Source organism: Lissotriton helveticus, chromosome 4_1 (assembly GCF_964261635.1).
Source record: "Lissotriton helveticus chromosome 4_1, aLisHel1.1, whole genome shotgun sequence".
Lineage (NCBI taxonomy): Eukaryota > Metazoa > Chordata > Amphibia > Caudata > Salamandridae > Lissotriton > Lissotriton helveticus.
In genome coordinates this window covers 1,093,119,974-1,093,141,502 of record NC_136063.1, presented here as the reverse complement: position 1 = coordinate 1,093,141,502, position 21,529 = coordinate 1,093,119,974, and the positions used below count along the sequence as shown (strand labels likewise).

Genomic DNA, 21,529 nt, shown 5'->3' with positions numbered 1-21,529 from the left:
ACATTTCAGATGTGGCTAGCATGGTTGCTAGGAGTTTGGAAACAGGAGGCAGCTCTATATACATGTAGAGGTAGGAACGCCAGAAAGCGGGGGGCAAAAATTTGGGCCTGTATTGCAAGTTGGAGTGGAGATGTGGTGGGGCGGGGATAGACATAGGCTTATTGTATGTAACAGGAGGTTAGAAGTCTGTTTTAGACCATGTATCCTTTATATTGAAGGAAAGTAGACACCATTGGTGAGTATTTTACATATTTATTTTCTCTCTTAGTCATGTGCATTGTATTATAATTTGTAGATTCCAGGATTTGTTGTTTTGAAGTATGGTGCTAATTTATGTTTCTGTACCGCAAAGATGTCTTCTCTGGTGTGAATAAAAATTTAAAAAAGAAAACTCTCAAACCAACTTAGAAAAATAGCATACATTTTGATAAATAAAATTATACCAGAATGTCAAAAATCCTTTCAGTTAAACTACAGATATTTAATTTTAAAGTTTTTAGGGAAAATAACACTGAAAAGCACAAAGCGCCACCCTAGGTCATCTGATCCCACTAGACCAGGGAAAAGTCACAAATTCAGGCCAACCGCAATCGAGCATGGGTAGGATACAGGGACCAAGTTAGTTCCGCTGAAGAGTTACCTTGCAAGCAAATTCCGGCACAGAGCATTCTGTTCGCATTGGAGGAGGCCACGAGGAGGAAGTTGAGAATCACAGATGGTCGTCAATGTAGCATGATGAGCAGGCTGGGCAGCTTGGACGGTCGTTGCTGTAGCTTCGCTTTGACAGTTGTTGTGAGCTGTTGCTGCTGTAGCACAAAGTGCAGGTCTCAAAATGCTTGTCTTCGCTGGCTGTCACTGTCAGCGCAAAGAGCAGGTCTCACCAGAGCTTTTGTGCTGGTGGTCGTCGTGTGCAACAGAGTCTTGCTGTGAACACGCCCTTTCGTGGTCACAAGGAGCCCAAGTTTTAAGATTTTCATCTTTCCCTTAGAAGGAATACCCTCTGATGTCAGTCAGGGGTCAAGGACTTGGGGAGTCACCTCTTGAGGATTGGGACTCAGTCCAGCAGAGGCAAGTAGGACTCAGGCAGGTCCAATTGCAAGTTCAGGCAGGCTCAGTTGCAGCAGGTCAGCTGGGCAGTTGCAGGGAGGCCTCTGAAGCTTGTTGTATCCCTGCAGCTCCCACAGGAAGTAGGCCACTGACCCTTGGAGTCACTCTGGTTAGTCTGGGATGCAGGCAAGCATGTGCAATCTTTCTTCTCAGACAGCAAGGCTGTCCTACAAGCAGCTGTGAAATCCTTTGGTCGCCGGGCAGTCCTGGTGTTAGATTTCTTTTGTGTGCAGGAGGCAAAGCCCTTTGAAGTGTGCGTGGGGCTGGGTGCAGCTCCTCCCCACTCATTCTGTCAAGATGGTCCATCCTCTCCATAGCTAAGCCTCCTTTGTGTAACTGTCTGTAAGCAATACACAAACCCCAGCAGCAGAGCCTGTCACAGTCATGTAACTGAGGACACTGGCTGAAGGCACAAATGGGTGGGACAAAAAAAGGTGAACTTCTAAAAGTGGCTTTTTCAGAACTCTAACTTAAAATCTGAGTTTGTCAATGAAGAGGATTTTTATTTACAATTCATTTGAGTGTAAACAGTATATGTCGACCTTTTCCCAACTTAAAGTTAGCACTTATTAAATGTAATAAGCCACCCGGTGTACGTCAGTGGGAGAGATAGGCCTTACAACAGTGAAAAACGAGTTTTTCAATGCCAGGACATGTAAAATTTAATTACAGATGTCCAACGTTTTAAATACAAAGCACTCTGCCCTATGAGCCTTTAGGGCCTACCTTATGGGTGACTTTTAAGTATTAAGAAGGAGGGTTTATGCCTGGCAAGGGATTTATTTCACAAGGTCGAAATACATCCAGCAGTTTAAAACTGCACTCCAGACAGAAGTTGCAGATCTGAGGCATGTTTTTAATGAGTACTTTAATGGGTAGCACAATGAGTGCTACAGGCCCACTAGCAGCATTTAATTTGAGGGCCATGTGTACATGAGGTGCCATTTTCTACGGACTTACAAGTAAATGAAATGTGCCAATCAAGTGTAGGCCAATTTTACAGTGTTCGAAGGAGTAAGCACAAGCACTTTATCTGTGGTTGGCAGTTCTAAAGCCAACAAAGGCAAATGCAGCACAACAGGAGGGGGCAGAAACAAGGTTTGGGGGAATATCACACCAAGGATGTCAGATCTAACAGTTACTTTATCAACTTTATTTGCTTGCAACGTCATGGCCCCACAGTCAATTTGAGGTCCCATTTGCTGTGCAATATTCTGAAAATTCATTATTCATTTTAACCATTATCAATATTTATTCAGAATTTCACATCTATGAACCGTGACATGATTACATCACACCAACACAATGTAAAATAGTCACCATTTTAAACAAACATGATACCACTTTAACCGTAAAATGCTTGTTTAGTCATTTATCGTTATAGGTGAAGCAAGTTACGAAACCTAATATACATAGCTATGCAAAAAAACAATAAAATGGGCTTGCAATATAAAATCTGTAATGCAGCAACGCAAAAATGTGGTAGGTTCACATGGTTACAGTGAATCGCGTTCTGTGAGCCCAGTTAATAAACTCACGATATTTAGTAGCAGTGGGATACATTTTAAGAAAGAACGATAGCTCATTTTTAAGCGTATTCATACACACAGTTGAATTCTGCAGAAGATTATTTCTCTTCTTCTGGCATTCCGGAGCGGTCAGAGTGAGTCATTCTTTTGAAGTGTAAATGCACTTTAAGAGGCATGCTAAATATTTCAAGCAGTTGGCGTGCAAATGAAATCTCTCATTAGCTGTTGCTGCACTAATGCAGATAAGAAAGTACAGGGTTTCAGGATAGGGAAATGGTGAAATATTTGAGGCAAAGTGCCTGTTGTCTAAACAGTAGGTCTTGCTCTAGCCAGAACCTCTTATCTCTTCCCACCCTCCCATCTCCCCCTTGCACACCCTTCTCCCGCCTCCCTCCGCCCCGCACTGCTCCAGGAAAACATAGCTTAAGCCAGGGATGACTGTTTACTCTGGTATAAGAGCACTGTGTGCATGCTAATCTCAGTGTTTTTAACAAGAGCCATCTGTGTGTCTTAATTCTAATACATTTACTATTTTTCTTCTGACAACATCTTGCATGAACTCTGTACATTTCATCCTCGGCATATCATAGTCACACCTTGAAAAAGTAATAAGGCAATTGTTCATGTAATCTCCTCCTTTCTGGTTTCTATTCATGTATATTGTTTGCATCGATGTGGCTGATGCCACCAACAAATGTGCATGCCTAAAGTACGGATTCAGATTGAAATTATATTGACTTTCTTTTTTTATTTCTGTAATTTTTTATTGTAGAAAAAATATATATTTACATGGAGCATAACATATACATGGGTGAAAAAGAAAAAGAGAGAGAAGAGAGGAGGGAAGAAAGAACGCCCGCGGGGGGGGGGGGGTGGGGGTAGGGGGGGGGGAATTCCGACTTGTTCCTTTCCTGCTTCCAGTCTTATTGACGTTAGTCCAGATCTCATCGTGCGAGCGCGGTTTATCCCTCGGGTCCCCATCCCGGGGTTGCGTTGATTGTCCTTCTCTGTCCCGCCCCCGGCCACAAGCGAAAGAGATAGATAGAGGAGATAGGCGAGGAGCATTGCGCTTCCCTGGTGTGTGTCTTATTTGGAGGTCTGCTGCCCGGCTACTGTTAGTGGGTGGTTAGCCTTGCCGCCTATGGCGGTTTGTGTGATGAGAGGTACTTGTCTAGGGACTCCCACATGCTTGACTGCCTGTGTGTTTTGGGTGATTGTTTCGCTGTGATGGTGTCCGCCCCCCTTAGGAAAGTGACCCAGTTGAGCCATGTCTTAGGTGTGGCTTTCCCTGTGTCTTTCCAATTATACAGAACCGTTTTGACTGCTGCTGTCAGCAGAAGATCTGTAAGGTCGCTGTCTTCTTTGGTTGCTATTGAGGGGGATGTGAACCCCAGTGCCAGGCTGTGGAAGTCTAGTTGTAGGGTGGCCCCCGTGATCTCGTTTATCAGTGTTTCTATTGTGTTCCAGAAGGTTCTGACTTTGGAGCAGTGGAAGAGTAGGTGTGCCAGGTCCCCCTTATCTTTGTTGCAGTTCCAGCAGCTATCACTGTCGCGGATTCCCATGGCTGACAAGCGGGCAGGCGTCCAGTACGCCTTGTGTATGAGCCAGAATTTTGTCTGGTTTAGAGTTGTGGTAACCTTCCCCCTGGATGTGGATCTCCATAGCTCCGCCCTCTCCTTCTCGCTCAGTGCTCTGCCCGCTAGAGTGCCCCAGTAGGTGTTAACCTTGTCATTCAGTTTTGTGGATTTCGGTCCTAGGGCTTTGTAGAGGTGTGCGACTTGGTGTCCTAATTTGTTGAGGTTGATGGCATATTGTATGAGAGACGGTGTTAGTCCGTTCAGGTTTGCCCTTCTTATAGCTACCTTAATCTTCAGGAAGTTGTACAGCTCTATGTTTTCTAGATTGTGTTCGGCCTTGAGTATGTCGAATGTTGCATTTGTGCCTTGTTTGAGTAGGTCGCTAGTCGTTGTGATGCCGTGTTTATACCATGTGTGCATATTTAAAGTCTTGTCTCTATATTTTATTGTGGGGTTGTGCCATATGGATTCAAACCGTGTTCTTTTTATGCTTGTGCCCATTATCTTATCTATGCCCAGGAGCGCTTTCCTTGTGCTGCTTAGGATGGCGTTTTCTTTTATTGCCGGGTGACGGGTGGCTGTGAGTAAGGCGATGGGGTTCATTCCTTTCAGTAGTTCTCTCTCTAGTGTTAACCACGCCGGGTGTATTCTGTGCTAGGTGTGAGCCAGTATAATCCCTGTCTTGCTATGCATGCTGTCTGAAATCTTCTGAAGTTAGTTATGTTTAGGCCTCCCAGGTCTTTTTTCAGCCTGAGTTTGTTTAGGCTTATTCTGGGCTTTTTCCCCCTCCACAGAAAGCTGTTCAGCATTTTGTCTAGTCTCTTGTGGAAGTCTTCTGTATTTATCAATGGTAGCATATTCAGCATGTAGTTCACCATAGGTGTGAGCATCATTTTAATCGTCTCTACTCTACCCCACCACGTGGTAAATTTGGGAGACCAGCTCTCCACTCTCTCCTTTATTTTGTGTAGTATGGCTTGTTCATTGTGTTCTAGTGTTGCTCTGAGGTCTCTTTCGAAGAGGAGGCCCAGGTATTTAATGGGTTTCTGTTGCCAGGTTAAGCCGGTCCGGCCTAGTACCGTCTTAGTGGTGTGGACGTTCAAGGGTTTGCACTCCGATTTGTCCCTGTTTAGTTTATATCCCGAGACCTGGGCGTACTTCTCTATTGTCTCCATTAGTGCTTTGATTGATCTCTCTGGGTCCTCTGTGATTATTAGTACGCCGTCTGCATATGCCGCTAGCTTGAAAGTTTCTCCCTCTACTGGTATGCCCTTTATGTCTGTGTTGGTTCTGATCATGTTTAGGAGGGGCTCTATCGCTAACAGGAACAGGGCTGGCGATAGTGGGCATCCTTGCCTGGTCCCCCTTCCTAGATGCAGTATTTGTGAAGTACCTCAGTTTAGTACACCTCGTGCTTTGGGGGCATTGTAGAGTGCCATCACCAACTTCCTGTATTGCGGGCCGAACCCAAATTCCAGCATACACTGGTCCAGGAAGGGCCAGGATACCCTGTCGAACGCCTTCTCAGCGTCGAGGGCTATCATGACCGCTGCGTTGGTTCTTTTGGAGGAGTGATTTATTATATGGCATAGCAGTCTTGTGTTATCGTGGGACATTCTGTTCCTGAGGTACCCTACTTGTGAGCAGTGTATGAGCTTGGGTAGGTAGGCGTTCAGCCTGGTGGCTAGGATTTTGGCGTATATTTTACAATCCACGTTGATAAGTGATATTGGTCTGAAATTCTTTGCCTCAGTTGTGTCTTTGCCCTCTTTCGGTATCACTATTATATTGGCTTCTGCCATGGTCGGAGTCATGCGTCCTTGCTGGACACATTTCGTGTAGACCTCTTTCATTGTGGGTCTTAGAATGTGTAGGTAGTGCTTGTAGAACCCGGCCGTGAAGCCATCCGGTCCTGGTGCCTTGTTGTCCTTGAGGCTTGCTGTGGCTCTCCCTATCTCAGCCTCTGTTATGTTCATTTCTAGGGTGTCTCTCTCCTTATCTGATAGCATTGGTGTGGCAAGGCTTGCTAGGAGTTTCCCCCCCCATCCCTCTGAAGAGTGTCATCTCTTGTGTAGAGTTCCTCGTAGAAGTTTTTGAACACTTCCAGGATCTCTTTGTTTGCAGTTTGGGATTTGTTGTTTTTGTCTTTGATGGCCCCTATTGAATGCTGTTTCTGTTTACCTTTGAGGTATGATGCCAGGTTTTTCCCCGCTTTGCTGGCTGTACATAGGTTGATACCTTTGTATTTTTTAATCCAGGTCCCCGCCCTTTCGCTCAGGATTCTGTTTAGTTCGTACTTGCGTTTGGTTAGGGTTGTTAGGGTGTTCCTATCTTCTAGATTATCTATGTGGCCCCTCTCTAGGCTTTTGATTTCTGTTTCCAGTTCAATGATTTTTTTGTTCCTGTCTTTGTTTATCCTCCCTTTTATGCTCATTACTGTCCCTCTGATGGTGTCCTTTAAAGCATCCCATAGCAGGTCTCTGTCTGTCTCGGGCGTGTCGTTGATCCTCAGGTACTCTTTGATCGCTATTTCGATCTCTGCCCTGGTTGAGGTCTCGCTCAGCAGACTGTCGTCAAAGCGCCATCTGAGGGTCGGCCTCTCATTATGTTTCCCTGAAAGGGTGGTGCTTATGTGTGAGTGATCTGAGATACTCCTAGGACCAATTTACGTGTGGTCTATGAGGTGGGTGTGCGTGTCAGATATGAGGATGTAGTCTATCCTGCTGTAGGAGTTGTGAGGGTTTGAGTAGAAAGTGTACTCTCTGGCGTCTGGGTTTTGGAGACGCCAAGGGTCCCTGAGGTTGAGTTTGGCGCAGAGGTTTTTCAGATTGTTTCCCTTGTTTGACTTATGGCCCTGTCTGTGTGGGTGCTTGTCAATGGCTGGGTCTAGGACCTGGTTCATATCTCCCGCCACCACCAGGAGTTCTCCTAGCGGGAGGGTGTGTAGCTGTGTTTCTACCTTATCCCAGAAGTCTCTGTCATCGGTGTTGGGGCCGTATATGTTGGCCACATGTATCGTTTCTCCCGCTCTACCTAGGCTCGTTACTAAGATTCTTCCTTCTGTGTCCGCCTGCGTGTTCACTAGTGTTAGTTTTGACTTCTTACTTGTGAAAGTGACCACCCCGTTCTTTTTGTTCTGTGCAGCTGACCCCCATATGTCGCCTATCCAGCTAGTCTTGAGGCGTGGAATATCCTCTGATTCTAGTCTAGTTTCTTGCAGTACGTAGATATCGCCTTTGAGTTTCCTCAGGTGCTCTAGTACTTTCCTTCTTTTCACTGGGCTGTTGAGGCCTTTGATGTTTAGGGATACTATCTTGAGATCAGTTGCGCATTGTGTGTCATCTGTGGTGTCTTGTGTTTGGCAATCTGTGAGGCCTTGGACACTGCGAGGCCCGGTGGCCACCTCCCCTTAGTCCTTGGCTAGCTTTTGTGTTGTTTTGCTTGTGTCTGTGCATGCTGCTCCTCGTTGAAGGTGTGGAAGAGTGAACAGTAGAGTAGTAGAGATAGAAAAGAAGAGTGACCCCATGTGTGTGCTCCCAGCCCCACCTGCCCTCCGTGTACCCCCCTCCCCACCCTCCCCCCTCCCCCCTTACTTGCTGAGTGGGAGTGCGACGACAAAGTTCCTTTTGCTCCGCATCTTCCCTGAGGTAAAGTTTGTGTGTTGTCCATGGTAAAGTTCTCATTTGGTTCCGCGCTGTTGAGGTAGATTCTTGCGAGCGTGTAAACGCGTCTTGAGGTAGTTTCGTCCTTTTGTCTCTGGTGGTCTTACTCCGACAGGGCTGCACCATCCGGTGAGGCGCTTCTTTTGGCTGCTCCTGGGGGTTTTGTATCCATCTCCTCCGTCGGTGGCTTTTGCATGTAGCGCCTCAGGTCCTCTGGGTTCTCAAATGTCATTGTTTTCATTTTGTCTGTGATCCTGAAGCGGGCCGGGCCAGCAAAACTGAAACTGATGTCTTTTTTGCGCAGTGCATCCCTGAGAGCTAGGAAGCCCTTCCTAGTCTCGACCGTTTGTTTCGAATAGTCTTGGGTCAGTACTATCTTGCTGCCTTCCCATGACAGGTTTTGATTCTTCCTGGCAAAAGCGAAAATGGCCTCGGTGTGGGATGTTCGCAGTGGGATGCATATTATCGGTCTGGGGCCCCTCCCTGTTGTTGGCTTCCCTGCCGGCACTCTGTATGCCTTCTGCACCTCGAACCTCCTGTCGAAACGTATGCCGGTTAGCTTGGGGAACATGTCTTCAAGCATATTTGCACACGAGCTTGCCTTATCCTCCCTTCCTTCTGGCACTCCTAGGATCCTCACATTTCCTCTTCTTGCCCTGTCATCCTGCTCCGCAAGTTGTTTTTGTATGGCTTTCGTTGCTTTTTGACACTCCGCTATTACTTTAGAGTTCTCTGCATTAGTGTCCTCCACGGAGCTGATGCGGCCTTCCGCTGCTTCCATTCTCATGTTGGTGCTGTGCAGGTCGGCCCTGATTGCTGCCAGTTCGAGCTGCATGTTGTCTATCTTTAGTTTAGTTTCTTTAGCCACTGCGTTGCCTTCATTAATCTTCCTGAGGATTGTCTCAAGGGTTGCTGTTTCGCCTTTTGTCTTCAAAGGAGATTCGGGCGTCTCTTTCTTTGCTTTTTTTGGGTCCCCTGCTTTTTTCCCATCAATGTTAGCCATTGCTCCGATCCCTCTCCTTGACAGGATACTGCCCAGGCGTCCTTCTTTTTGAGCGTAGGTAGGGTTGATCGTTGGGGGTGCCCTGGGTGGGTGGTCCCCTGCGTAGGTTCTATACCTACTCGGTTCCCTTACTTGCCTTGTTCGTGTCTTGGCCTTAGGTCCTGCCAGCGTGTGCTCTGTCTCGTCCGCAGCCGGGTTTGGCTGCCCTTGCTAAGTCTGGCCTAATTGCACGTGGCTCCGCGGGCTATTGCGGCTCTTGGCTGCTTGACCGCTGCTCTCGGGGGGGTCCTTGCTAGTGTGTCAGGGAGGTGTGTGCCTGCAAGCGCATGTTCAAGAGTTCGCTTGTCTTGGTCTCTTGGCACTTCTCCTTTCGGCGTGCTTTCTCTTGCCCGTTCCCCCCTTTCCTTCGCAGTTCGGCCTGGCTTGCTTGGCGTGCCTGTGCGGCGCCCCTCCTTCGCTCTGCCCCTTCTCGACCCTGGCTTTTGGCTCACCTTCGGGCTCGGATGCTGGGTTGCTTGGCACTGAGTGGCTGGGCGAGGGGTGGTGCTGGGAGCTTCCTCTCACTGTCTTTGTGCCAGTTTGGCGTGCTTGTGCAGCGGCAGCTCTTTCGCTCTGCCTCCCCCTGCCTTTACCGTTTAACCTTTAGCTTGTTTGGGGTCCTTTTGGGCGTCCTCCAATTCCGGCGCAGTCAGTTGCTCGCTTCCTCTTTCCCGGTTGTGACGCCGCCCATGCACGAGTTTGTTTCGCTTTCTCTTTTCTCTGCACCGTCTTGCCTCCTTCTCCCACCTAGCTTGGCCTGCTGTTCGGCCTGGGCTATTGGGCACAGAGGTGGTGGAGGGAGCTTCTCTTCCGCGCTTCCTTGGGCGTTCCTTTGGGCATTCACCGCATCCGGCGCTCGTTGTTTACTCGGTACCTATTTCCGGTAATGCCGGCTCCCATGCAGCGCTGGTTTCGCTTTCGCCAGGCTTCTGCTTGATGCGCCGGTGGATCTAAGCCAGCTGCTTGTTCCGCTATTTCTCCTTAGCAGGCCGCTTTCCGAGTCCTCCGGTGAGCTCTCCGCTCGTGCGCCGACCCTCGCTTCTCCCCTGCTTCCAGTCGCGCTCTTTCCTCTCGGCTTCTCTCGTCACTCACGCTTGCGCTTGCTGGTTTTTTGTGTTGTGGGAGCTTGCTGAGGGGTACGTACTGCAGTGGTGGCCTACTGCTCCTCTCTCCTATTGCCGCCGCTCGGCGTCCGCGGTGGAGTTCCTTTTGTTTACTCACTGGTCGCCATTTTGTTTGCTCGTCTTGCGGGGTCTCGGGACTTCAGGGTCAAAACTCTTTGTTAGCGCCGTTCCTTTTCTTTCAATTCCTTGATCCGCTTGTGGGCATACTCTTCCCATGCGTGAAACTTGTTCCTTTGGTCAGAACAAACTTGTTTGGCTGGTCGTTTTGGCCTTAGTTCGCCTCAGGGCTGCGGAGCGAGTGGACTCAGACAACCGTCCACATTGCCGTCCAAGCCACGCCCCCGAAATTATATTGACTTTCTAAAAAATAACTGAAGGCTCATGATTTTATAGCAGTCATTTACGTTTTGCGTGCCATAAGGTCATTTGTTTATTTGAATTAATGTTTGTATTTGTGTGAGTATTCACATCATATCTGGAGGTCATCTATGCATCATTCATGCTTAGTATCCTGAGCATACTGTTGTCTATCAATTTGTTTATTTATATGGTAACTAACCACTACAGGATACCATCATCTTTCTTTTGCGATCCCTAAATATGTTTCAACTCCATTCAGTAACATCTCCAACAGTCAATCAATCCGTATATGTAGAGCACATCTCATCTCCCGCAAAAATATGTAGGCGCTTTGATCATGGGTTCGGTCGAAAAGCCAGGTCTTGAGTCTTTTCCTGAATTCGGCCAGAGAGAGTGCTGACCGAAGGTTTAGGGGAAAGGCTGTTCCAGGCCTTGTAAGTGAGGTAGGAGAAATAACAGCCTTTGCTGAACCTACAGTGGATGTGAGGTGTCTGTGGGAGTTCTGTATCATCTAGAGTCTCCACATGAGTTGGAAAGGGATTCCTGCGTACAGTACGTTGCTGTAGTCCAGCTGGCTGGTGACTAGAGCTTGAGTGATGGTTTTCATTGTGCCGATGGGGAGCCAATTGAAGATCCTTCGGAGCATGCAGAGGGTGTGAAAGCAGGTGGCCGAGACTGTGTTGATCTATTGTTTCATGGTGAGTTTGCTGTCCAGGAGGATGGAAGGTCATGGGTGTGGTCTGTCGGTGTAGGAGTGACTCCAAGGGCGATGGGCCACCAGGTGTCATCCCACAGAGAGGAGTTGTTCCAAAAGATTAGCACTTCGGTCTTGTCAGTGTTCAGCTTCAGATAGTTGGTCTTTATCCAGTCAATGAAATTCGTCATGCAGTTGTGGAAGTTGGTCCTTATAGTCTGCTCAGATCAAGAGGATAAGCTAGGTGGTGGCGTAGCATATGATGTTGAGGTTGTCGGTTCTAACAATGTCGGCCAGGGATGTCATGTAGGTGTTGAAGAGGGTAAGACTAAGGGATGAACCTTGAGGGATGACGCAGATGGTGCTCGTAGGTTCCAAGGCGAGATGCTCTGGGTTTGTCCCGTCATGGATGCAATCCATCTGAGGGCGTCACCCTGGATACTAATGTGGTGAAGTCTCTTGATGAGAGTGTGGTGTGATACGGTGTTGAGAGTTGCTGACAGTTTAATGAGGATCGGGGCGCTAATTGTCCCCTGTCGATGAGGGTGCAGATGTCGTTGGTGGTGGCAAACAGGGTGGTCTGGGTTCTGTGGTTGGCACAGAAACCGGATTGTGAAGACTGGAGCAGGTTGTTTCTCTTCAGGTGTTCGGTGAGCTGATGGTGATGGCCTTCTCGAGAACTTTGGTGGGGAATGGCAGCATCAAGATAGGGCAGTAGTTCTTGAGTTTTCGGGGGTCGGCGGAAGGTTTCTTGTGGAGGGGTAAGGTCACCTTGCACATTCTGATACACACAGTCATAACTCACTGTAATTGTATCGCAACACGTTTTTATTTAATGTCCAGTAATCTTAAAATAAAATCCATTTGTCATAGATATACCAGGACATTTTTTAACATTTTTTCTGCACCACTCACAAGAAGCCGCTCCACTGTATTCCAGGTGTTGCAGCACACCCTGTTGGCACTCGGCCTTCGGGGTGGCCCCGATGATGAAGCATGTCACCACTAGGTGGTGAGTGAGGGGTTTATTATAACCTAAGGAAGACTCCCGTCTCCCTTTGTCCAGCTTCATCATCTGTCCTCATTCAGATCACCTTTCGAGTAATCCCTTGAGGTGGTACTCCTTTCTTGTTTACTAATACTAGTCCAGGGGACCAGGAGTACTCTCCATTCACACCCTTGTGTGAATAAGCATCCCTTACTCTCTTTTTGTTTAAGTGTCTCTGCTGGTGTGCCATCTTCTCTCCAGACATTTGCAGCTTTGTTTGGCAATGCCTCCTCCATGTTTTTTGCTATTTTCCCGGTGCTTCATCTTATATCCATTGAGCGTTGCGATGTAGATGTCAGGGGTGGAGGAGGGGTTGAGCCAAGTCTCTGTGACGAAGATCACATCAGGGTGAGGGGGGTGATGGTCTGCCAGATTTCAGTGGTGTAATTGCAAAGGGATCGGGCAATGAGCAGAAGGCATCGGAGTGGTTTGGGGCAGTCAAGGTCAGCGAAATGTGAGTGGTGCAGGCTTCTGTGAGGGTGGGAGATCCTGAGTTGCCGGTGACGAGACTGCGACGGTAGGTGAACGGTCCTACCATTGAACAAGGCGATGCAAGACAGCAGTTGTTGTTGCTACGTGCAGGGCTAGGAGTTCTGCGAAGGAGTATCTGTGGAGGGCCGGAGCGCCAGGGTTCCTGGTGCTGGCACGGTCTAGGTGCACACAGGCTTGCATGGCCCACCTTGGTTGCTGCCATGCTGCGGAATCCATAAAGAAGGTCCTGGGAGGGGGTTGGTGTGCTGGGTGGCAGGAAGTGGGAGGACGAAGGGGCAGGAAAGAGTGGGCACAAATAGAGCAGGTGGCTCCTACATAGCGCAGTCAATCTTGCAAGCAGAAAAACAGAAAGTGTGCAAAACAAAGAAATATTTACTTCAAATCATAAACAGGCAACACATTTACCTAGCGGCAAAAGGCGACACAGTTATATTAATACCAGGCGAAACTGCAACACCAGGCAACCATGAAATGTAGGCAGAGTCCGGGAGACCTGCTAAGGGTGGAGCTGATCGTGGATCTGCTAATGAGGCCGTGCTGCGGCCTCCATTAAGTAAGTCCTGGGAGGGGGGCAGGGTGCTGGGAATCAGGAAGAGGGAAGGAGAATGGGTGGGAAAGAGCAGGCAAGAAAGGAGCAGGCATGTCCTACACAGCACGGTCGATCCTACAAGCAAAGAATCTGAAAGTGTGCAAAACAAATTCAAAATGAACTTAAAGTGCTAAACAGGCAACACAATTACTTAGCGGCAACAGGCAGCACAATTATAGTACTAGCATGCAAAACTGCAGCACCAGACAACAGCCAAACATAGGCATAGTCACAGAGATCTGGCACGGGAAGAGCTGATTGGGGATCTGCTTCATGGTTTTGCACTGCGGCCTCCATTAAGTAGGTCCTGGGAGGTCGGCGGGGCGCTGGGAGGCAGGAAGTGAGGGGGTTAACGGGCGGGAAAGAGTGGGCACGAAAGAGCAGGTGGCTCCTGCACGGCGAGGTCAGTCCTGCAAGTAGAAAAACAAAGTGCAAAAAACAAAGGCAAAATACACTCAAAAGGCTAAACAGCCAACACAATAACTTCGTGGCAACAGGCAGCACACTTATAGTAATACCAGGTGAAATGGCAACATCAGGCAATCGTGAAAGATAGGGATAGTCAGGGAGACCTGCTACAGGCAGAGCTGATTGGTGCTCACAGGGTTACAAACAAAGTCAACAATTTCTACCCACATGTTAAAGGGAGACCATCCTAACATTAATCATCATTATCAAGACATATTGAACCTTCTAACAACTGATACCTTAGATCTATTTTGGGTAAATGAAACATGGTTAACATCAGGCTCTGGCACAGTTATATCTGACATTGTCCATTCGTGCTGTTGTACGATTAGATATACTTCGGGTAAGAGAAAGTGGAGGAGCAGTTGTCTATAATGAGGCATGAATGGCACAGCCATCCCTTCAACAGATCCATGCCCCTAGTATGAATTCCTATGTTTTTGTTTCGTCTACTTCATCAAAGGCCACTACAGCATTTTAGACATCCCACTTCATGCCATATTCTAATCAAATTGTGTTGGTCAAAATCTAGAGTAAATTAAAACCCATTCCCTGAAGTCTTTTCATCTCAGATAGAGCTATTGTGTTTGGAACAGATGTTAATGTGTGTCTGCATAATTGCAACTCACTGTATGCTGATCTTCCTGCTTCCCAGATCTGTCATCTTCTGAAGGAGCAGGCGGCTGAAGCCCACCATCTTTAGAACTTGAGAAACAAAATTATAGAGCTACCAATCTATGAGTGCTGGCTGCTTGTAAGAGAAAGTATGCAATTCATTAATTGTATTCCTGTGACCTCACATCCTAGCTTGTTTATACCTCACTTCACGTATGACTCCACTAGAGAATTTATAAGCACTCTCGTCACAGAGAAGCCTTGATCTAAGTATCTCTCATCAGGGTAGAGGAATCCGTTTCCTACCATATTTCGACTTGTTGGAACTCACTTACTCTACAAATGGAGGAGGCTAACTCGTTGTTACCCTTCAAGAAAGCTTTGAAAGTTCAATTGTTGTATCGGGGATAGGGGCCCCTGACGCCACTGCATTACTTTAAAGGTTAACATATGGCACCCATATTTCCAAGTTGTGTTTCAAGAGGTCCCCCAGTATTTTGTCCTGCCCTGGTGCTTTCCCTAGGTTGAGTCTATTGATAATCTAGTCTCATCTTTACTAAATTGAATTGTTGCCTTTAATTGATTGTGATGGGGAATTCCAGAGGGTGCAATAGCCTTTGCCCCAAGCTCTAGGGCCCTTGTATATAGGTCAGAAAAGTGCCTGTGCCATGCGCTAGGATCCAAATAATGATCTGTGTAGGTCCTGACCTTTTTATGACCTCATGTGCTAATATTCTCCAAAACGAAGAGTAGTCTGTTGATCTGGCTGCAATGATAAGGTCATCCAAATAGTATCATCCTAACTCTTGTGTGCTACCTTTTGTGTCCATTTGTATTCTATCCTTAGCTGCCTGATTTGTGCCACATTGTTGGTATTAAGGGCCATTAGTAATCTTCCTTTAGCTAGGAGCCTTCCTTGTTGTACCAAGGAGTGTTAGAAAAGCTGCCAATTCGTGGGTTTAGGCCTGATATTTGTCGTTTAGTCAAATAGGCTTCTATACTCTCAGTCAAACGGCAATGGATTTGTACTATTGGTATGGAGTCCGGTTGTTGGCTGCTATAGGGGTTAAGAGCATCATAAAAGGCACTGTAAAAATGTATGAGGGGCTCAATTCTATTGACAATTGTGAGGGCGTACTCCCTCTACCAGCAGTATGAGTGACAATCAGTCTCCCTGCCTCGGGTGATGGTCACTTTCATTTCTATTGTCCACCTTAAAATCATTTAGGTATCCCCAATGTGCTGTGCTAACCATAATATAATGTATTCTAGTTTTCGTTCTACCCCTTCTGGACGTATGGGAGCATCGGCTGTCAGAGGGACACCGACCATCACAAGCTCTTAGGCCCTCGCTCTGTGGTGAAATGTACTAACTGCCCAGCTGCCGTGGTACACAGCACCGAAGAGTCTACACTTAGTGGCCGATTCGGATGTCGGACGGACCTGAGTCCATCCGACTCGGTTTGGAACGGAAACCGAATTACCTACTTTCATCGGTTCCAGCATAGGATTTTGGATGCGACCGAACCCTGTTCAGTTGCATGCCTATTCTTTACAATGGAATCATGCATTCCGAATGAAATGGATGCTCTCATTGTAAAGAGCAGAGGTGCATTTCATCCCAGCAACTTGTGGCAGGCACCTCAAGGGTCCCTGCCACCGGGTGCATTGATGAACAGGGGGGCACCATATGTGCCCCCTAGGCTGCCATTTGCCGGCCTTGCACCCATGGGACCCCCAAAGACACCTTCCCAATGCCTTTCTGTGTCGGAAAGGCCGGCACCGAAAGGCAGTGGGAAGCTGCCATCATAAACCCTCGACCGGAAAGAGCCGGCTGAGGGATTACTGCAGGTTTTCCAAATGAAAACGGGCTCTCAAACTTGGATTCCCTTCCAACCGACCCCATCCCAATGGGTTGGTAGGAAAGGAATCCAAACTGGCAATTATGATGTGGGCTGGAGGGCTTCGACCGTCGGTTGGAGCCGTTCCAGCCCGCATCGTAATCAGGCCCATAATTGTGTAATTCCTCTAGACTAATCTTCCTCCTTGAAGATGGAGTCCAGCCCCAATATGGGTTCATATCTGTAACTAAAGTCTCCCCAACAAGAACAACTCCATCAGGCTTCATGGATTCCAGGGCCCCATCTAGCAAATGTACTACTGGTGATTCTATAGAAAGCAATCTGTCTTTTGTATACATTGAAGACATATAAATACATTTTGTGGGAGGTTCTCAGTTTCAGCCCCAAAATATTCGGAGAATCAATGCTCATAACATCTATGGTAATGTTTAGATTAATCTTTACCCATATCACCAACCCACCAAAGGGCCTTCCTTTCCTTGGAGGTGTCGCACTGACACTAAATGTCCTATACCCTAGTTTAAATGGAGGTCCTACCAACCAGCTTTCTTGAAATAAGCAAAGATCGAATCTCCTGGCAAATTGCTGCTAATCCGGGTCTGAACGTTTTTGTTTCAGTTCAGCTATATTTCAAGAAATGACCATGATATTTTGGGGGCTCACCTCGAAATTCGAGTCAAGGATAAATTCGGATTGCATGTTTCCATTATCTACTGTCAGAAGGTATTCCACTATCAATCTGGGTTTCTTGAATCTCTAATTGGCCAAACAATGGGGGAGTACTATATGTACTTAAGATGTTTGGTGTGGATCCACTCTTGTCAGCGACATTAGCCCGTTAATTATAAGCATTAAAGTTGCAACCAAATGGACGCCTGAACAAAAATATAGTCAAACTAAGTCCGTGAATGTTCGGTATGGGGAAGGGGACTCTTGTTTTTGCTGACTACACCTACGGTTGTGTTCGGGTCTTCAAAGAAAAAAAGCTTTCTATGATACATTGGGAGGGATGTAGTGGGATTGATGAGAATTAAAATATATATCAGAGGTGGTGAGGGGAAGGTGCAGGGAAGGTAGATATGGACAAAAGTAAGATGCAAGTGATAGATTTGCTGTAGAGGGGCCTGTTCAGGGTCTGTTGGCTCAGATGACTGTTGCACCCACTTGACATATCTGTCTTTGATCCCCAGAGCACCGGTTTGAATCCCGGTGGGGCAACTTAGTCTTTCATCACTCCTCAGGTGATACAATGGGTACTGTTATGTCGGGTAACAATATAGAACTGTTAGCTAGAAAGAGAGCCAAGGGACCTCTGTGGGTTGAATGTAGTGTTTAAAAAATAAACATTGCATTAAATGAACATGTTAAGGTTCAGTGGAGATTAGAGCTGCATTGGAGAAGTAGAAGTGAAAGGTCGAGAAGAAAACTACATTAGGCAGACGCAGAGAGGTGAGACATGGGGCGGAGTTGACCATTGCAGGGCAGAGGTAGGGGGAGATAATTGAAGAAAGGAGTTATAGTGAATAGTAGCAAAGCTAGGAGAAGTGCATGAAGCCGGATACTTATAGGGGAAAGGTGCGGTGATAGGGCATAGGGAGAGTATTGAGATCCAATAAAGTGATGAGGGATAAAGGTTAGAATTAGAAGGGCAGTTGGATCACACATAGAAGTGCAGAAAGGTGCAGGGAGAGTGGACCTGATCAAAGAATAGATGAGAGGTTCAAATGTTAAGTGGAGCAGAGATACAGAGGAGAGGAGCATGGGAGAATATGAGTTAGCTGAGTGTTACTTTCAGTGATAATATTTATGCAACATGCTTTTAAAACTTTAAAAGTAACACGTCTCTTTTTCTTTCAGCCGGATCCAGCAGGCAGAGACATAGCTATCCTACCCTTTCTGGAGCACTGTGAAAATTCCCACATGACTATTTGGCTTGGCATAGTCTATGCCTACAAAGGGCTTCTTATGGTAGGCACAATCTTCTTTCTTGTTCATGGTATATCTTGGTAATAAATGTACATACTAAACCAGGCATTATTAGTGGCAATTTCTCACTGTGTGCTACGTGTTGTCATGTGGTGGGGGCAGCTTTGGAACTTAATAGCTACTTTATCTTTGGTGGTTATAGCTCTGAATGTTAATAGCTAACAAATGTTTTTTGTTGCACTTTTAAAATTCCATTGTTTTAACCTACGATCTTGGCATGGTAATGTTGCCTGGTCAGATGAATACTCAATGTTCTTTAGTTTAGTATAAGTGGTCATGTTCAACAAAAGTCTGGACTTTTCTCAGTCACTTACTGCTAGATGCATAACTTACCAAGGAATCTGATCAGCTGCATTGGCACAAATCTGAAAATGAGCTTGTTGGTGGCGGAGGCTGGATTATAGTGGATCTAATGGCGGCACAACGCATGGCTAAAGACATTGTTGATGTAAACCCTTGTTGACTAGAGGTGGTAAAGTAAGTGTCAGAGAAGCATTGCGTTTGAGTAGTGCAATACCACATGGTATAAGTAGTGGCTCCAGCAAAGTCATTTGACTGTTTCCTCAAGAAGAAGACCCTACATGAGTCTCGGGAGCAATGGCATGCGCTTCCAGTGCCAAGGCACCAGAAAATGATTAAGTGACGATTCAAGTATTGGTCCCACAGAAGAAAGTCCTGCTGCTACTGGAAAAAAGCTGCACTAGATACAGGAGTGCACAAATACTATGCTTGGGAGCAGGAGTAGTGATGCCTCCCTCCTTTAATTAGTTTCTGTAGATTGAACAGGAACCCCCTGTTTTAACAAACAGCTGAGTCTGTCTCCCTGAAAAGTAAAACATGACATAGGATGAAAAAAGCTAGCATTCAAACTAACTACAGTGCAACACTGCAAACAATGGAACCCATCACATAATGAAGTTGTCTTGCAGGTGTCATGCATCACAAGAGTCTGCATAGTATGTTCTATAAACGCCATATGTACACTATAAGTTTAAAAACGTTAACCTTATTTACAGGGATGTTCTTTATCATGCAAATATGCTGGGCCTGTTGGTTTTTGGTACTTTTTGTGTTTTATTTCCCCTCATACATATAGGACTGCAGGTACTACTAAAATGGAAAATTATTCAAGCTAAAAAGGTAGAACTGGCTAAGTATCTCACATTTGATGCATGTTAACCAGAAAGTTGTGAATTCATTTAGAACATTGGAATTCTGGGCACTCAATTGTAAACAAATGTCCTACAGTTGTTAATGAGTTTGAGATAGCTCAAGGCCTGTATGCTTGTGTTTTTGTAATGATCTAGTATTAGCATACCAACCACATGTACACAGCTTGGTCTGCATGCAGTATAATCAGGGATACTTGCATCATTCCTGTAAGAAGTTCACCTACCAGACTGAGGGACAAGAGTAGCCCTAGACTTTGATATTTACTTTGATAAACTCCCACAACTATTTCATCCAAGTAAAATCAAAGACCTACAAAAATACTCCTTAACTCACTTACTTTTTTGTAACATTTGCCAACCTCAAAGCGTTCTACTTCAGAGATGTAGGGGAGAAGAGCAACAATAATTCATACAGCTATAAAGGTAAAAGGCAAAAAAACAAGAATCCAAGGCAATGAAATGAAAAGAGTCTAAATGTAACCAGACTGGCGAGATCAAAAGATAAAAAATTAGTTCAAATGTTCAGACTAAAAATCAGTGGAATCAATGCTAGTCTATGGTAAAAGTAAATATAAAATACTAACTCTCTTCATGAGCTGAGCACTTTTGAGAGTTCTAAAGCCCACACTAGGTAAGTTGTTGGAATAGTCAAGAATTTTATATTTGCCCTCTCCCCATTGCCCTTCACCCTTGTGCTAGAGCCCCTGGCAATGTGGATACGGAAGGACCTGGGTATTAGAGGGCTTCAATGGGCTGAAGAGTGGGAGGACCGCATATCGTTGTATGCCGACAATATCTTACTATATTTGGCATCGCCGGCTGCCTCCCTAAACAGAGTGTTACATATTTTCATTGTCATTGTCTTTGGTGAGTTTTCTGGCTATATGATTAAATGGTCCAAGTCTGTTCTCTACGTTCTTAGTGGTAAATCTCCTACCCTACTCAAGGGCTTCACCATTGTTGAAGTCCTTTCAGGATTTAGATATCTGGGGTTCTAGGTGTCTAAAGACCTGACTCTTTCCCATGAATGCAACCTCTTTCCCCGCTGCAAAGACTCAGGAGTGTTGTCTTGCACTGGAAGTCACTTCCATCAGGGCCGGACAGGCCATAGCGGGCACCGGGCAATCCCCCGGTGCGCCGCACAAGTGGGGGCCGGTTTTGGGCCCCTGGGGGCCGTTTTTGTTACAGGGCCGTTTTAGCTGCAAAATCGGCCCTGTACCAAAATCGCCCAAAAACCGGCCCCGGCAAAGAGCTCGACGGCACCTCCGATCCCCCCGAGTGGGGAGGGGGGCCGGCTGAGCACTTTGCCAGGGCCGGTTGTTGTTCCCAGTCCGCCCCTGACTTCCATTGGCCTTGTTAGGGCGTGCAGCCCTCTTTAAAATGTTGTCCCTTCCGCGGTTTTTATATGCCCTGCAGAACGCGCCACACCCAGTGAAAACAGACTATTTTAAATCTATCGACAGTGCCCTGAGAGAGCTCCTGTGGGAAGGGAAACCACCACGATATCGACTCAAAAGCTTACGAGAGGCTGGTGTGATGGGGGAATAGCCCTATCGGTTATCAAAAGATATTACTGGGTGGCGCAACTTACTGCCGTGAATCAATGTATGGCAAAAGCCGCAGGGGGATCCAGGATTTAATATGGATCATTAGCTACTTCCAAGGGTAAGTTTTATGGGTGCGCTTTATGCAAACCCTTCTAAATTGAAATTGTCTGTCTGGACCCACTGGACACGCTGTCCAAGTGTGGCAGGCTACCACAACAAGTTTGGGCTGGAAGGACAAACTCACATTGGCTACCCCACTTGTGGATACTGCACTCTTAGGTAATTTACCATTCACTAAAGGCTTTGACCGTTAGGACCTCATCGCGATCTCCATGGTCCGGGACCTACAGAGGGCGGAGGGGGTGCTTTCCTTTGCCCAATTGCAGGACGAATACAAGCTTGCCAGTACAGAACGATTTAGGTACTTACAGATTAGACATCCATTGCAGGTGGCAATACCAAAAGGAGAGATTCCACCCGAGTCGTCCCCGCTAGAGGACAGGATACTAGACGGAAATCTCCCTGAAAAGACAATCTCGCTGATATATAAAAAAAAGTATTAACAATATGCCTGATCCCCGACTCCGACTCATGACTAAATGGGACCATGACGTGGCGGGGCTGGATGATGAGGAATGGCTAGAGGCTCTCGCCT

General features: G+C 46.6%; 1 protein-coding gene across 1 annotated transcript in view; it reads left to right on the top strand.

Annotated features, from left to right (window-relative positions):
- Positions 1–21,529, top strand: part of GABBR2 (gamma-aminobutyric acid type B receptor subunit 2) — a 1,581,022-nt gene that overhangs the window by 1,457,446 nt on the left and 102,047 nt on the right. Inside the window, exon 14 of the mRNA XM_078686234.1 lies at positions 18,027–18,137. Within this exon, the coding sequence (XP_078542360.1) occupies positions 18,027–18,137 (111 nt within the window). The remainder of the gene's footprint in view (positions 1–18,026; positions 18,138–21,529) is intronic.